We start from the raw sequence: 18,300 nt of genomic DNA, 5'->3' as shown, positions 1-18,300 counted from the left end.
CAGTCACGGGATAACAAGCCCAGCAGAGGACCTCTCAGATTAATGAAATCACGAGGCGAGCAGCTGATCGCGGTCCAGGGAACGCCTCTGACTGCGTCTGGGTCCTGAGAGTGTGCCTCACCGAAACACGCTGTGGCCGCCAATCACAGGGAGGCCACGCCCCCTTTCATCCGTTCCCCTGGTACTGCCCTGTGCTTTGAAAAGGCACGGCCTTTCTCTGTCAGTTTATCAGTAGATTGCCTTGCAGCGCATGCAGCCAATACAGTTCTGGAAAGGAGCTGTTTTGAAAAAGCACCCCCGAGGGAGGTGATTGACAGGTTTATAAATTCCTGGTACTTGCTGATTCCATCCCTGATTTTGCGGAAGAGCAGTCCGCCTTGCAGCGGAGGAGAACTTAGGAGGAAGAGAAACAGACTGAGGAGCGGGGAGAGAGGATGGTGGATGGGGAGGAGGGGAGGAGGGGTGCAGAGAGGGTGGCAGATGTTTGGGAAAGGCACGGGGGGGGGGATGGGTGGGGCAGAGGATGCTGCCACTCAGATTTCCTCATCACTCAGATGTAATGAAGAGGAATGGCTGCCCAGCACAGTCTCCGCCGCTGTCCAGCCAGCCTGTCAGACAGGGGTAAATACAGCACCCTGACCCAGCACACAGCCCCCCCAACACGGCCTCCCCAGCAGACAGCTCCCCCCTCCAAAATCCCCCTCCTGCTCCAGAACCTACAGCTGCTCCCACAGGGCAGACCGGCCGTGTGGAGCAGAGACTTTCTCACTACTGTGCGTGCAATCAACACTTTTACCTCAGGGCAGTGCAGTGGCTCTTGCTGAAAAACACACAGCCTCTGGAGAAAGATAACAGGTGCTTGACCTCTGTTCAGACTAAGTTAGAAGTCACTGAGAACGGGTTATATTTCACGGTTGTTGGAGGGCTCTGAACTATTTGAGCATTAGCTTAGTAAGAGCCAGAGTCTTGTTTTGCTAAACGCCAGTCTCGTAATTGTGTTGATTTTTCTTCTCATTTGGATAATTACCGAGATGAGCAAGCGTTCATTTTTGGTTATACACTGCTATGCTGTTATAATATTGATCATGTGATTAAAGTGGTATGAATAAGTCATGAATAAGCCAAAGTGAAAGGCACACATCGGCATGCTGTCTGCCCCCCCCCCCCCCCGGCTGTCTGAGGTTCTGTGGTATTGTTTCAGGTTTGAGGTTGTGTGGTTATTGTTGTTTTAGGTTTGAGGTTCTATGGTATCGTTGTTTGGGGTTTGAGGTTGTGTGGCATTGTTGTCTAAGGTTCTGTGGTTATTGTTTCAGGTTTGAGGTTCTGTGGTATTGTTTCAGGTTTGAGGTTCTGTGGTATTGTTGTCTGAGGTTCTGTGGTTATTGTTTCAGGTTTGAGGTTCTGTGGTTATTGTTGCTTGGGGTTTGAGGTATTCTTCACGGCTCCGCGCTTTGTGTGAGGTCTCTCTGTAAACAGCCCCCCCCCCCCCCGTTTCTTCAGATTCGAATCGATCCAGCCTCGGGCTCAGCGGTATGAAGCCAGTCCTGCTCAGGACAATTATCTCTGGATTGCAGTGGCTGTGTTCCTCCATTCTGTGCTTTGTTTCCAGTAACAATGGGCGACTCTGCAGCAAATTGCATTCGGCATTACGAAAACTTTTTCTCGTTAAAACTCTAAAAACTTTATTTTGGAAGAAAAATCCACCCAACGTTTTGTAGACGTGACGGTGTGTTTGGAGCGCTCGGAGAGTTGTGTTTTTTTTTTTTTTGTTTTCAGGTGGGGTGATCATTAATCCCTCTGAGATTTTTTGTTGTCCAGATGGGCGTGCTGACATTTTCACAGCTTTTGGGGGCTCCCATGTGTCACCCTGAACGGGGCAGTACGTTCGCTGACGGGTGGGGGAGGGGTTTTTCGGCTGCGTTCTCACCGCCTGTAAATGTCGGGCTGTCCGCTGCGTCGGGAGGCGGGGGACGTCGTGGTATGTGCCTCCCTCGCGATGCGGGCTCTCCTCGTCTCTCTCTGTCACCCTGACCATGCTCGTGCATTGTCATGTATATGAGCCTCCGTCTGTATTTGGAGGGAAATGCCAGGAAGCACAGCGGAGATTATCATCCTGCTTGTTCTCACATTTCGCGTGGACCGCCGCGCTGATCTCCTTCCTGCGCCCTTTTCGACGGGGGAGACGACGGCCTGTCACCGTGCTGTTTCCTGAAATACCATCCTCCTCTGGACGGAAGCGTGGGGGGGGCCTCTGTGGGCTGGCTGCAGCTGGGGGGGGTGGGGGGGGGGGTGGGGTGGGGGTTGGGGGGTGCGAGCGGGGCGGGGGCTGGGGGATCGGGGGGGGGGGGGGGGGGGGGGGGGGCATTGTGCACAGGCGAAGGCCTGTGTGGTGTGGGAGGTCCTCGGGGCACTGGCAGTAGCCTCTTCAGTGGCACGGTGCAGATGCACGGCCCCCTGGGAGATCTGCGCCCTCAGGGATCTCCACTCTGCCAAGCTGTGAGCACACACTGACCCAGTCTCTGTAGGGCTGCAGGCTGGGCACTGTAGGGCTAAACTGGTGACCTGCCAGCACAGAGCAGCTGTGTGTGTGTGTGTGTGTGTGTAGGGCGGAGCCGTATAGCATGTCTGTTATGACAGAGCTTCTGAAATGGCACTTCTCTACTTGCTTTTCACGGTTACACTCAATTTCTACAATTTATTATCAAAGCCTTTGAGTGGCAGAAGGCATCTCTGTCACATGTGTGTAATGTTTTCTTAGCTGTGTATCAGTGTGTGCAGGAGGCTGCAGTCAGACGGCATCAGCAGCAGCTGGCTCTCCGACTTTCCGACTCTCCGAATCTCCGACTCTCCGACTCTCCGAATCTCCGACTCTCCGACTCTCCGACTCTCCGACTCTCCGAATCTCCGACTCTCCGACTCTCCGACTCTCTGACTCTCTGACTCTCTGACTCTCTGACTCTCTGACTCTCCGACTCTCTGACTCTCTGACTCTCCCGAAACCTGCAGCAGCGGCGCCCCATTATCCCGCTGACCTCTCTGACTTTCACGCCTTCCCCTGTCTTTGTTTGAACAGCCTCTCGCTTTCTGCGCGTGTAATTCGCAGAGGCTGCGCTCCGGCAGTAAGTGAATGGGGGTTTTTAAGCCTCCTCTCTCTGTCCCCGCACGCTCTGTTCCGGTCGGGGGGGACTGTCTCAGAATTTGTGCTGCTCGGTCCGGAGAGATTACCCATGGTGCATAGCGAGGCGTGCCGGGCCTCTCTGGGCCCGGTGGAGGATTACTCCGTTTGGCTTCAGGAAGCGGTGGCTGCTGGGCCCGGTTCTCTGACGGATTCATCTCAGAGCCCCCCCCCCCCCGAGAGTCAGGCTGAGAGCCGGGAAGGAGAGGAGGAAACAATGTTTACTGGGTCGTGCAGTCGAAAAGAGTGAAATAGAGTCCAGAAAGACATCCTTCTGAAGACAGAACAGGAATACTATGTGTTGGAGTACTGGGCAGCAGTGTAGCACAGTGGTGAGGAGCGGGGCTCATAACCAAAAGGCTGCAGGATGTGTAAGTTGCTCTGAAAAAGAGTGTATGCTAAATGATGAAAATGTAGTGTAATGCAGTAATTTGCAAACTGTATTTCAGAGGTCTGCTGGTTCAAATCTCAGTTTGGGCCCTTTAGCAAGGTACATAAGACAGATTGCTTCGATACGTACTTCCATACTTTAATACCGGCTATATTAATTCATAACATGCACTGAAAACATAAGCTATGCGATGCTACCTGTCAAGCAAGTAAATTAAATAATGGTAGTGGATGTGCTTTGACTGTTTTGACAGTGTGGAGGGACCACTAGCTCAAAGCTGGTTAGCGCTAACATTAGTGGTGTAGCGTGAACTTGTAGGTCTGGATGGTACAGCACTGATTCCTCCATTACCCTGCAGTGGAGCTGCTTTCACCAGCAGGGGGCACCACTCTGCCGTCCCGCAGAGAGAGGGGAAACGATAGCCACGCGCTAGCAGAAAGCAGAGATGCAGAACGGTCTCCCCAGCCGACGGGGGGGTCGATGGAGGGGCAGGATGTGGGAGGCGGGAGCTGGGCCTCCACACGGCTTGGGTTTCAGCACTGCCATCCCATAATGCATTCCCCATGTCAAGGACACCGCTTTCACCAGCAGAAACGAAAAAAAAATCCAATCCCAGGGAGGATTATAATGTATAGACTCCTCTGGTGTTCGCGTCTTAATCTCGCCGTGAAGGACACACGGCAGAATGTCTCCTTCGCACTCGGCTCTCTGAAAGAATTTGGCGTTTTTGACGGAAGTCACATGCCCCCCCCCCCCCCCCCCCCGTAAGAACATTACCAAGGCAACATTTTGAAGCGGAATTCCCTGAGATTATTTCATTATACTTTTTAATTTAATGTGTCTGAAAAGTAGAAAAAATCTGAATGATACGGACAGTAAAGAGGGTCATGGTTAAAGATATATCATCTTAGTTTTATATTCCTGCAGATAACACTGCAGAGTGGTGGATATTAATGCTATATCTTTATATATGCATTTAAAGATAGGAAAGAGCCTCGGCATTTCGCGGGCTGCTGGCTTGTGTGGATGGGTGTGTAAGGCAGATTATAAGGTAATAGCCGTACGATGGCAGGCTAAAGATCACAATGGCTGACACATTACATTATCATTTAGGAGACGCTCTTGAGACACTCTGGAGTGACTTGCATAGGTTACAGTTTTAGCCATTTCTACAGCTGTTTACTGAGGCAATTCTGGGTTATGTACCTTCCCCAATGGGGAACTGAAGTGGAACCATTTTGGTTATGAGCCCCGCTCCTCACCCCTGTGCCACACCGCTGCTGTGGTGCACTGTCCCCGCATGGCTCACTCCTACTGTCAGCCTGCAGGGTGACCTCCGCCCAAAACCAGCCCCTTGTATTCTGCATGTCTCACTAAGAGAGTGTTTGGACACCTCTCTGTTTCAGGACAGTTTTGTGGTGTGTGGCACCTGTAGCAGGACTACTTGGGCGACAGTGTAGCATAGTGGTTAAGGAGCGGGCCTCGTACCCGTACCCGCACCCACAACTGCCTCAGTAAATATCCAGCTGTATAAATGGATAACATTGTAAAAAAGGTGTAACCAATGTAAGTTGCTCTGGGCAAGAGTGTCTGCTAAATGCCAATAATATATGGCATTGTATATGTATGTAATGTATTCCTCTAGAACAGTGGAGATGTTTTTGATGAACTGGCTGGCATGTCTGCAGTTATAGGTGTCTATGGTAATTCAGAGATAAAATTACATTACATTATTGTCATTTAGCAGACACTCAGACACTTGTCATCTAACAGACACTCAGAGCGACCAATTTTATCCAGTTGTACAGCTGTTATAGTTATTGAGGAGATTGTGGGTTAAGCACCTCGCCCAAGGGTACAACAGCAGTGCCTCAGTGGGGAATTGAACCAGTGACCTTGTGATAACAGGCCCTGCTCCTTACCGCTACGCCACACGTGTGTTTGGTGCGTGTGGGACCTGTGTGTTCGTGACTGATCAGAGTCTGCTGAATGAAGCGCCGTTGTTACGTGGCACACCTGTTTAGCGCTGAGCTACAGCAGCTGCTCTGAGCCGCAGGTGCGTCAGCCGAGTCCTCAGCGGGACGGATGCTCTCCTGGACTCCTGTGCCGTTTGAGAGCCGCTCTCTCAATTGTGGATACAAGTGTCTGACAGCTCGTCCAATTATAGATACAAACTGGACTTCCCATTAAGACCACAGCAGGAAGTGATGGTGCTCTCCCCCCCGCCTCCTCAACCCCCATCACCACCTTCTCTCCCTCCCTTTCCTCTCTCTCTCTCTCTTTCTCTCTCCCTTTCCTTCCCTCCCTCTCTTCCTCTCTCTCTCCCTTCTTCTTTCTCCCTCTCTTCCCCTCACTACCCCCTCACTCCTCCTCTCTCTCTGTCTCTCTCCTTCTGTCTATTTCTCCCTCCCTTCCTCTTTCTTTCTCCCCCCATGTCACACAGAAGCTCTCTCTCCCCTCACTTTCCTGCCTGTGCGGTATTTGCTCCCTGAGTGGTATTGAACTGCACCTCGAGCTGCATCGACAGCAGCAATTTGGGCATCATCATCGGAGGCCCGGGCGAGGCGCTCCAACAATGCGCCTTCACGGCGGCCACACAAAGGCTCCCGGAGCTGCAGCAGATGTGCTGAAAAGCTCACGTTAAATACCGCGGCTCTTTCGCAAGCAGCCCACTCTTAAGGTGGAGGTGATAACAGAGTCTGCCTGCGTGGACAATGCGGCAAAAATAAGAACTGCTTTAAACGGGCAATGATTTAATGCTTACGGCCGGGGGGGTTGGGGGGGGGTACTGTGGAGAGGAGGTTTTTTGGGGCGAGTGTCTGGGCAGCTGGGAAGGTGGTGGAATGTGAGCTCCTGGATTGATCGCTCTGCATGGCAGCTGTGTACCTGCTGGCCCTGTCCAAACCGGCAGCTTCCCGCTGGGCGCGGTACGCTTGCAGACACTGGCTGGAGATGACCATGTGTGTTGCCTGGGAATGTCTCCAAAACGGCACCTTCAGTCCAGTCCAAAGGACGGAGGCTAACGCACATCAGCGTTAGCATATCAGCATACCGCACTTTTCGTTAACTGGGTGGGGGGAGTGCACGGTGGGCTGGAGGTCTGTCACCAGTAAAGCTGCCAAGTTTAAAATCGAGATCAAAATATTATTTTGCCGCGTTCCAATCGTCCACGTCTCCCCCCCACCCCCAAGCCCCTGGTGAAACTTAGCATTTAAATCTCCTCCTTCAAAGCAATCTCTTCTCTCTGGGTACCGTCGCGGGTTCACATGTGGAAAAGCCGGGGAATATAATTCGTGCTCTCGGAGAGAGGTTCTGATTTTTGAATGGAGTCCAGCCTGAGTGCAGACTATCCATCAGCGATGAGGAATAGCAATCAGCCCGACGCCAAGAGCCCTCAGCCCGCCGGCCACTGGGAGGCGGAGTCTCCCGCTGCGGCGGCGCAACGAATATCAAGCCGAGGAGGGGGGGGGGGGGGCACCCGGACTGCCGAAACACAATTGCCTGCCAGTCATCAGATAAGATATATTTCCAATTCAGCTCAGTCTGGGCCAGGGAGCGGAGCGGAATATTCACCCATCACAGCCTTTCCCACGCTCCTCTGGCCCCCCCCCCCCGAGGCTCCTCAATCACACCAAGCAGATTGCGCCAGGTCACCTGCTGCTCTCTGAAATGTACATCACCCCTCTGCTTATCGCTTAACATTTATCTAATTGGAGCTTGAAGCTCAATTTCTCTGGGGGGAGTTAGGGGGGAGTGTTTTCTAATTGGGTCTCGGGAAAAGAGTTTGGGAGGGCACGCTAAGCAACTGCGCACTGATTGGTTGGCCCTCGCAGGGCTGATTTATGAATTCTCGGCATGCTCGTCCAATCACCTCGTGGGTTTTCTGTTTTCAGAGGACAGCCCTGTGTCAGTGTTGCTTTTGTTTTGACTGTTAAAGCTATTAAAAGCTCCACCCGCAGCTCCAGTGAGGCTTGTTTTGTACTCTGACTGACCTGCTGTAGCAGTGGAGGAATTTAACAGCCAGGTGTGGCCCTGGTGATAATAGCATATATACCAGCAGCTGACTGACCGCTTGCTGTCATCAGTCAGTTGTAAGTACACAGTAAAGCTGGTGTCTTCGCAGCTACATCGAATAGCTAGCTGAGTATTATAGCTGATTATTTATTCACAGCTACATTAGGTAGCTAGGGTAAGAGGTGGAAGCAGGCGCTAGTGCAAAAAAATTGCATATTGCATGCAGCACATCTTGTATACAGGTTTTCACTCCAGCCGAGCTTCCTGTTAATTTGCTTTCATTGAGCTGTAAATTGAAGCCTGATCTGGATTTGCTTAAGTATTGGCTCTTAGTACTTAGTTACAGGTAAGAGCTGCTGGATGTGTGTTTTTGTTTGGAAAGACACAAGTAAAGCTGCTTATTTGCAATTATTTAAAGACATAAGCCTTAAATAAGCCAATATCTCAGCTATGTATTTACTTTTATGCGGAGTAATTACTTGCTAATGCGGCCCAGGACTATGAATTGAATCTCCAATTAAGCTTAATTGGGACAGCTGCCTCAAATTTGTTCAAGGGACAGATATTAGCAGAAATATGTTGAGTGTTATAGCTGATTAAATGTATGTATGCCAGAGATGTCAAATAGAGATCAGTGTGCCATTAACAGCTCAGTCAGCCCTAATTAACAGAGTGCTCAGCTGGAACAGAAAACCTGAATCCATGTGACTCGCCCCCAGAACTGGGACTGTGAGGCACTGAGTCATACGATCAGCAGATTATGTGACACACTGCTGAATGAAATTGAATCAATAGACATGCCACCCCTTTAACGGTAATTAAATGACTAATTGAGATCATTAAGTTACCACAAATGAACGATGGTTGAACACTGTGATTCCGTGAGGAAGACGTATCAGCACATCAGTGCCGCAGAAATGCATTGTGGGAAATGCAGGACCCTGGTCATTAGTTACAGTATGTCTCAATGCATTACTGAAAAAACTGAAGACACAACAGAAAATAGGATCCAGTAGTAGCCATCTTTCACTGTAGGATTCAGGTAGTCTTGGTTTTCAGTAATGAAGTTTTGGGGAAAATTGATCTACCACTTAATTTTTCTCATCATCATGGCTGGTGTGGAACACAGTGACTGTAAAACAGTCTTCTCTGTAGTGATGTGGTCTCTTACTATGTCCCTGCTCTGATTCCCTGCTGGGGCACTGGTGCTGTACCCTTGGGCAAGGTACTTAACCCAGAATCACCTCAGTAAGTACCCAGCTGTACAAATGGATAACGTAAAAACTGTAACCTATGTGAGCCGCTCTGGATAAGAGCATCTGCTAAATGACAATAATGTAATGTAATGCCCCCCATTAATGTGTTACCGATTGAGACTGAGAGAGATCAGTGAGTGTGTGTCCTCTGCTGGGGGCCGTTCTCGGGTCGGTAATGGCGCTGTGCTACAGTAGGTGATGATGGAGCACTCGTTTGCCTGTTCCACGGGGTCGGCCACGCCCCTCCTAATCTGTCATCACCTCTGCACAGTCACGGACACCGCCAGCCAGGTCACCTCTACATGAAAGATTATCTTAATGGATTTTTCTTTTTTCCCTCCTCTCAGAGAAAAAATGAAAGATTTAGTGCAGGGAAGGTCCGGGAGGTATTCCGAAACCCCCAGTGAAATACACCAGAATGTACTTTTTTCCCCTACTGCGTTTAAGATTTTCTGTTTTCATAGGACAGCCAGTCTGTTTTACCACATTACAGTGCGGGTTGGTGTATCGGCTGTTGGATAAAAGGCCTTGCGATGGTGTTGCAGGCAGCACCACATGCTAGCAGAGTCCAGATGGAAGCTGCATTTTTCACTGGTACAGGGAAGAAAAAGTGAGCTGCTGCTGCTTCTCAGCCTCTCTGCTCAGGTTTTTTTTTTCATGAGTTTCTCGGCATTTGAAGAATCCGCTCCGGTACGGGTCTGGCTCTCTTTCAGCCTGCCGTGGGCCTCTTTAGAGGGAGAGAGGTTTTACCGCGGTAACCGTGGCGATTGAGGCGGGGCCGCATCGGCCGTCCCAGGCCCCTTTAAGAGTGGACAGGCAGTGCGGAGCGGGCGTAGTCGGCGAGATGATCGGTGCGCTCTTCCGGAACCGCGGGCTCGGGTACGGAGAGAGAAAGATTTCCTGCCGGCCGTCGCCGTGGCGAACAACGCCTAATGGAGCGTGTCCCGGGCCCGCGTCTGCAATCCATAGCTCATGTCTCGCTTAAGTATCTGTCTGTCCAGCCCGCCGAGAGTTTGCTCTCTCCTGTCGTCCCCGGTTACGCCCATCTCTCATCACCATAATAAATAGCAGGGTCATTTGCCGCTGATTCGCCATTGATTCTGCATGTGGGGGTAATTGTGTTTAACAGTCTGCCTTCTCACCCGTGGCCGCAGTGGAGAGGGTGACGTGCGAAACCTCCCGCCCCGCCCCGCCCGAGCCGTGCACTGGTCCCTCTCCTCACGCCACGCTCGCTCCTGTTGCAGTCTGTCGCAGACGTCTCTCCCGGTGTGACTTTGCCGAGGTCAGGCTGGTGACTGCTTTGCAGCACAAGTTGTCGTGGCCCTCTGTGCATCTCTGCGCCTGTGCTCTTTCATGTGTGCTGGCTGTCCAGCTACGCAGGCCGCTGTCCATCTCTGCAGGCTGCTGTCCGTCTGCGCATGCCCCTGTACATCTGCGCAGGCTGCATGTCACGCCACACCCGCCTATACCAGCTGTCAAGATGAATCTCACTTGCAGCTGTTTGTGTCTTGTCTTTCCCTTTAATATGTTGTTATGAGGAAACAGATGACATTTTCGCCGTCCCTGTGACTCCTTTTTATTTGGTTCTGTGTTCGACCAATCAACACCCTGCATGCGCTATGATGCTGGCAGCCAGCCCCTCTGCCTGGGTCTGTGGGCCCATTTCCCCTGGAGGTCCATGGCAGTAAGCTCTCAGATGTGCTTGGGGACTGTACGCTAAGTCTCCCCAGCAAGTGAGTGTTGGCCATCTAGGGGTCTGGTGTTACGGGTCCTCTCTCACCCTAAGCCATTTAGGGAGATGGTTTGGACTTCGTTTCAGCTGGAAAACCAAAACAAACAGCACTGCCTCGTGCTTCTTCTCTAATATAGATCCACTCTTAACAGGCAACACAGAGACCATGTTGCTATTCTACCAAGCAGCACGAATGGCCTGTGTTTCTGTCTCTGGCCCCCCCTGACTCACCCTCTCCTCTGCAGCTGTCTCCGAGTGTTCGCCTGTCTCTGACGGGGTATAGCCATGTTCTCCGGCTAAGACCTGTGCTACTGCAAACGTTTTCACTCTCTCACCTTGAAGATTTCTGCACTGTGTCAGCTCCCAGTGCAGTTACCATGGCAGCTCCTTTCAAGGTAACAATATCAGTAGATTTCCCAGAGGTCCACGGTTTATTATTATCCTAATTCTGTAGTTATTTACCTGAATATATGTTTGAAACGGCACCCGAGATACTGGAAAGATAATGAAGAAGGGAAGTGTGTGTGTGTGTGTGTGTGTGTGTGTGTGTGTGTGTGTGTGTGTGTGTGTGTGTGTGCATGTGCATGTGTGTGTGTGTGTGTGTGCATGTGTGTGTATTACATTTACATTTACATGTGTGTATGTGCACGTGTGCATGTGTGTGCATGCATGCGTGGATGTGTGTGTGTGTGTGTATGTGTATGTGTATGTATGGGAGTGCATTAGGAGTCTGTGTGTATGAGTATAAATGTGAGTTGATGTGAACTGGTTCCTGTTTATGCATCTGTGAGGGTGCGTGAGTGTGTGCGTGTCTGTGTGTGAGTGCATTAAGAGACGGTGTGTAAGAGTATAATTGTTAGTTGATGTGCCTTGGTTCCTGTCTATGTGTCTGTGTGTGAGTGCATTAGGAGTCTGTGTGTGAGTGTATTGATGTGACTGGGTTCCTGTTTATGTGCGTGTGAGGGTGTGTGCACGCATACACAGCACAGCTAATGAGTGAGGAGAGCTCAGTGCGCAGAGGCCTGTCAGCTCAGCTCAGGGTGAAGGCAGGGCGCTGGGAAGTTTGCTGCTGGCTTTGATTAAATATTTATCTCAATCGGAGATGGAACCAGCACAACATCAGAGTCTCCAGTGCATCTTAACAGTGAGCCTGAGTCTGTGATGGAAGGCCACCACTGCATGGCCTCCTGCTACATCGGGACGTTCTCTCAGCGTTTCTGTGACGTTCTCACGGTGTTATCTGTGAATCTTGTCTTATGACATCACAAGCAGATAATTTGCGTGTTCCAGGCAGAGGTGGCTGAAGGTGGAGCTGCTGAAGTCAGTGGAACAGGGCGTGTCCTGCTCGGACATGCCCTCACACTGTGAGCCGGGAGAATCTGCTTTTAGCGCAGACCTGAGGAGACAGCTGTTGACTTTTCCCTCCTGTTCCGCTTTTGTTTCAGAAAGATGAGCCGGGGCTACAGGGAAAGAGAGAGCCTGTGTCAAAGAAAGTCAGAGTGAAGGGTGGCTTGCCCCGTGTATCTGTGTCTGTGTCTGTGTCTGTGTGTGCACGTGTGTGCACGTGTGTGCATGTGTGTAAATGTGTCTAGTGTAGATGCACTCTGGTGATTCTGTCTTTCCCAGGGGAAGTGCATCATCTCAATGTGTGTAGCACATGCATCACAGCATTTTTACCAAGGTACCTTCTCATGTCATTAGTTCATCTGCCTGGTGAATCACACGAGTCAACATGCAGGAGACTGTACCTCACAGCGCTGGGCGGTCTTTATTCCGCCTCTCTCTGTACGAAGCGATGTGATTGGACAGTCACGCGCATCTCTGCTTCAGTTAGCCAATCGGGCTTTGAGGTTTTGGCAGGGCTGTGAGCCTCAGACTCACAGCGTACTGGAAGGCGGTCTGACCCGCTTCCTGAGTGCCCCGCCCCCCCGGCCTCCCTGGGCGGTGTGGGGGTAATTAATAACCCTGACCTTCTCGGGGTGCGGATTACCGGGCCGACTCCGCGGTCCCTGGGCGCGCGGTCCGGGCCCCAGATGCATTATTGCTGAAAGGTCACATGACGTGGCGTGTGCTGGGGAGCCCTCCCTGACCTTTAGATGCTGCACGGTGCTGATGGAGAGGACTCGGGGAGAGAGAGAGACTCTGTGCCCGCCCGCAATCCACACACACGCTGTAAAAAGCACACAGAGCCTGGGCAGTCAGGGAGAGAGAGAGGCACATCTCACTCTGAATGGACCCGCCTGATCAGTGGGAAGGTGGTAAAATGGTAGAAAATAATGGGAGTGAGTGAAAGGAAGAAATGGCTTGGCAGTCACACTTATTCAGGGCCTCTTTGCATTTTAGATATTCATTTGAAAGCTGGATGTTTACTAGAACCAGATTAACTCTCTCATGACTGAAGTTAACTCTTGCGATTCAGGTTAACTCTGTCAGTTGAACTCCAATGAACCTCAATGGAATAACAGCGGCGCAAGATCTGAGAATTAAATTTGTAACCTTTTTTTTCAAGCCCAGTTACATTAACACATTCTTTCGTGTCTTCCTGTACGTGCAGCCTCAGGTAATACTTATCGAGAGCTGAAATACATGCAGGTACGCACACACAGAGCTGTGTGACAGCTCCTCTCCACTGTGCTGGGGCAGGAGATGGGAGGTCAGGTGGCTGGCAGGTGTATCGTGGGTGGGGGGTTGGATTTTTAATCTTCATTGAGTCTCGGTGTGAGGAGCAGACACAGCACCCCTGCTCAAAATCCTGTACATGGTTATCAAAGGCTGCAGCCGATTGGCCAGTTCCCTGTAACCAAGTCAGATGGTCTTTCCCCCTCCTCTTCCTGCCTCTCAGACTTAAATAGCGCTTTGAGTTCAGGCTGATGGGAAAGTTTCATTTGGTAAGTAGCTGTCCTCAGTCATTCTGTGCTGGAATATGGTTTATTGTTTCTCTCATTAGTAGTTAGTGAAACACACAGACAGCCCCTCTGAGGGCTGCAGTCAGTGAGCGTGACAGAAGTGACGTACTGGATTCATCAGCACGGAGATCTCTGTAATGACTGAACAAAGTGATGCTGTTGGCTTTCTGCTGGCTCTTTCTGCGTTTTCTCATCATTTCTTACGCTTGCAGGTCTCATAGTTCTGCAACTGCTCGTACCAGAGCAAACTTATTTAATCGGGACAAATTTATTTAATTGAGAATTCAGTGAGGTTTTGGCGCATTAAAAATCAAAGGTTCTTGATTTTTAATGTAATCACATTTACTGTGTCAGTGTCACCTGTGAGATCAAATATAACTCATCCAATCCATTACTCAAAATGATTCATGTAAAAGGCTGTGCACAAAACCGGCTTGCTTTGGTGGTTTAATATAGCCTAAAAATAAATGTAAAATTTAAAAATTTAAATTAACTTTAAAATAAGGACAAACGTGTGCCCTCATTCTTTAGTTTCACAAAAACAATTAAATCAATAACTCTTTCCATATTTTGATTCAGAATTATTTATACACAACCATCTGTGTTTAAAACAGATCCTCATAACAGTGCATCAGACTCTGATTGTGAATGCGATTATGAATTTCATTATACAGACTTATGAAGTGCTTATGAGGGCATTATGATAGAAATTTCTCATCTTGAAGAGTCTCTAAAAAATATTCTACTGTAAAATATTCAGATAAATAATTCCCATTAGCAAGGCTAATTTCGGAGTGGGCGGCTGTAGAAACAGTAATATCTCTCACCAAACAGTCGGCTCACCAGAAGTTGTGGCAGAAGATGATTTCGCCAGTAGATGGAGAGAGCAGAGAGCAGAAATCAGAGAATCGGAGAGCAGAAATCAGAGAATCGGAGAGCAGAAATCAGAGAATCGGAGAGCAGAAGAAAGAGAATCGGAGAGCAGAAATCAGAGAATCAGAGAGCAGAAATCAGAGAATCGGAGAGCAGAAGAAAGAGAATCTGAGAGCAGAAATCAGAGAATCGGAGAGCAGAAATCAGAGAATCGGAGAGCAGAAGAAAGAGAATCGGAGAGCAGAAATCAGAGAATCGGAGAGCAGAAGAAAGAGAATCGGAGAGCAGAAATCAGAGAATCGGAGAGCAGAAGAAAGAGAATCTGAGAGCAGAAATCAGAGAATCGGAGAGCAGAAATCAGAATCGGAGAGCAGAAATCAGAGAATCGGAGAGCAGAAGAAAGAGAATCGGAGAGCAGAAATCAGAGAATCGGAGAGCAGAAATCAGAGAATCGGAGAGCAGAAGAAAGAGAATCGGAGAGCAGAAATCAGAGAATCGGAGAGCAGAAATCAGAGAATCGGAGAGCAGAAATCAGAGAATCGGAGAGCAGAAGAAAGAGAATCGGAGAGCAGAAATCAGAGAATCGGAGAGCAGAAATCAGAGAATCGGAGAGCAGAAGAAAGAGAATCGGAGAGCAGAAATCAGAGAATCGGAGAGCAGAAATCAGAGAATCGGAGAGCAGAAGAAAGAGGTCGTTCCACCTGCTGCACAGCGTGTCCGCAGTTCTCCTCGTAAGGGACGCAGTGCAGTGCGTTAACGCAGCGCTGCAGTGTGTCGGCCGTATTTACGCCTCGGCCTGCTCGGCAGAGCCGTCCACGCGGAGACGGCGAGGCTGCCTTTATTGTCAGGATGGATGTTTGTACATGGCTGACTGGAGCAGGCAGCGGCATTGAGTTCCTTTCAATTGAATATCGACGCGACCGCAACGTTTGTCTCCCTGGGCTTAAATGATGTTACAGCTGTATTGAGCTGGACTGCTAAACGGACACCACAGAATATTTATGGTCTGAAGGATGTGCCGCGCTGCAGTGCAGTGGAGTGAGTGTGTTTCAGCTCAGAGCTGTTTCAGCTACGGCAGTACCAGCTATTTCTGACACCTTAAGGAAGCAGCGTTACGCTGTCACAGTGTGAGTGATGTGACCGCTATGTTCGTGCACTGCGTTACGCAGCCAACAACGTCAAACATGTTTGTGGTTTATTCAATTGTACCTCAACAACAATCCCAGCCCTAGACTTTAATATGTCATATGTAATAAAAAAACACATTCATACATGGTGTTTACACAGGATTATTTGCTGTTTCACAGCACTTATTGCTAAAATGGAGCCACACCTCCTTTGATGTATTGTCTGCTTGTGGTAGAGTGTGGCCAACATAAATGCAATTACAATTTCATTTTTATTTCCTGTCCCTCTTTTTTTTCCTGATTTGCTTTGAATACGTTTATTGTGATTACAGTATTGCATTCACTGTGCTGTATGGGCAGTGGTGTAGTGTAATGGTGTAAAAAAGTAAAGGGCAGGGCTAGTAACTGAAAGGTTGCTGGTTCGATTCCCTGCTGGGGCACTGCTGCTGTACCCTAGGACAAATTACTAAACCCACAACTGCCTCAGCAAATGTCCAGCTGTATGAATGGATAAAATAGTAACCTGTGTAAGTCACTCTGGATCAGAGTGTCTGCTAAATGACAGCAATGTTTTGTCCCAGGTGAAAGTTGTGTGATGGTGTGGCTGAAGTGGAGGCAGCGTTCTCCTACGCTGACCGACTCCCTGCTCTCCTACGCTGACCGACACCCTGCTCTCCTGCGCTGACCGACTCCCTGCTCTCCAGCACTGACTCCCTCTTCTCCCGCACTGACTGACTCGCTGTTCTTCAGCGCTGACTGACTCCCTGCTCTCCTGCGCTGACTGACTCCCTGCTCTCCTGCGCTGACTGACTCCCTGCTCTCCTGCGCTGACTCCCTCTTCTCCCGCACTGACTGACTCGCTGTTCTTCAGCGCTGACTGACTCCCGTTCTCTCCTTCCTTACAGAACCTGCTGGTGAATCACGGATGAGGAGCGGACCGGCGCGGTCCAGCGGGAGACGGCGCCACCTTCCCAGAGCAGCTCGAACCCGGACGCCGCCCGTCACTCTTAATCAGTGTGCTCGTTTGTGTCGGGCGGGGCGCCGCGCAGCCGAAAGCATGCCTTCCACCCCCCCCCCATTGTTTGAGTGTATTATCTTGATTTATTTGGAAGTTGCACTACTCCATCCTTCAGGGTGAAATAAATCCCTCCAATCCCGGAAAGAGAAGATTGAAGACGGCTCTGCCCGCCGTGAGCCCGGAATTTTAATGCTGAACTCAGGAGCCCCTGAACACCTCACAGCTGTGGAATGTGTTGTATTCATGACTTCATTAAACAGCGTCGTTTTGTGGATCTCTTAAATGGGGGGTGTTGCCTGTGTTTGCCTGTGGTGCTCGTGAATCTGACGGTCAGCAGGTGTAGTTTTTCTCTCAGCGGGAGGCAGAATCTATGCACTGCAAAAATGCATGTAATTTTCACATCAAGGCTTCCTCAGATATGCTGTGCAGAGCTTTACAAAAGGGTTTTGCATTGCAGCTTTCTGAAAGTCTAATTTGCCATAAAACCCTTGAAATGTGTCCTGTAGGACAGGTGTATACATCTTTGGCCGTGTTGGGTCGGGACGGGGCCGTGGTGGGTCGGGACGGCGCCGTGGTGGGTCGAGACGGGGCCGTGCTGGGTCGGGACGGGGCTGTGTTGGGTCAGATGTTTCAGTGTGAGGCTGGAGGGAAGGTGCCTCACTGTAACACTGAGCGATGGTGTTCTCTGTGGAGAAGCGCTCTCTCTCTCTCTCCCTTTCTCTCTCTCTCTCTCTCTCTCTCTCTCTCTCTCGCTGTCTCTCTCTCTCTCTCTCTCTCTCCCTTTCTCTCTCTCTCTCTCTCTCTCTCACCGGACTGTCATCTCCTTCCTCCTGATATTTGCTTATGTTTTCAGTGCCTGCGTAAGGTAATCACTCCTCCTTCCCCTCGGCCAGTGTTTAAAACCAAGGCCAGCGGCCGCGGCCACCTTCCCGGCGGCCCCCTCCTGGCGCCGCTGCGTTTCCATGGCGACGCTCGTGGCGAAAGGTGTGGTGGAACTGTGGAGATAGCCCTCTCCGCCCCCGGCAGGACGATCTGGCAGGGGGACCTGAGGCTTCCCGGACAGAACATTCCGCTAAGACCACTTAGTCTGCTCTGAGCCACTCGCTCCCTGAAGGGACTCGAATGCAGACTCAATTTAGCACTCTGCCAAACCCCAGACCTCCCTTCCCACACACACACACACACACTCACACACTCACATACACACACACACACTCACACTCACACTCACACTCACACACACACACACACACACACACACACACTCACACTCACACTCACACTCACACTCACACTCACACTCACACTCACACGCACGCACGCACACACACATACACACCTACTCGCACACACACACGCACGCACGCACACACACACATACACACACACACACACACACTCACACGCATGCACACACACATACACACGCACACACACACACACACACCATTCATTTGCCTTAGTCTGAACTGGACTTGTTTTGGAGAAAACATTCACGGTTAAATAAAATCTTTGCAGTGGACAGAACACAAATTCCCAAGTTACCCAACAAACTAAATATACATCATGTTCAGATATTCGGTGCGTTCCAAAAGGCTGAAGAATGCTTCGGCCTGTTCTTATGCGTTACAGCAACAACATATAAATCAGATATTCAGTTTCTTGCCTCTGGTCTTTCAGCAAAGCTTGTCCTCTGTAAAGTGTGTAGGCAGCTAGTGGGTTTCTGCGGTGGGAATGCTTATATTTCTTCCTTTGTGACAGACTGTTTGTAGCCGCTGCTCTGGGACGGAGCCGTTAGACACTCCCGG

The 18,300-nt window shown here is 50.2% G+C and overlaps 1 protein-coding gene across 1 annotated transcript in view; it reads left to right on the top strand.

Moving 5' to 3' along the window:
* Nucleotides 1-16,545, top strand: part of LOC118779771 (MICOS complex subunit mic25a-like) — a 66,937-nt gene extending 50,392 nt beyond the window's left edge. Inside the window, exon 10 of the mRNA XM_036532006.1 lies at nucleotides 16,380-16,545. Within this exon, the coding sequence (XP_036387899.1) occupies nucleotides 16,380-16,403 (24 nt within the window). The 3' untranslated portion in view covers nucleotides 16,404-16,545. The remainder of the gene's footprint in view (nucleotides 1-16,379) is intronic.
* Nucleotides 16,546-18,300: the final 1,755 nt, after the last annotated feature.

Source organism: Megalops cyprinoides, chromosome 6 (assembly GCF_013368585.1).
Source record: "Megalops cyprinoides isolate fMegCyp1 chromosome 6, fMegCyp1.pri, whole genome shotgun sequence".
NCBI lineage: Eukaryota > Metazoa > Chordata > Actinopteri > Elopiformes > Megalopidae > Megalops > Megalops cyprinoides.
This window is presented reverse-complemented; position numbering and strand designations above follow the sequence as displayed.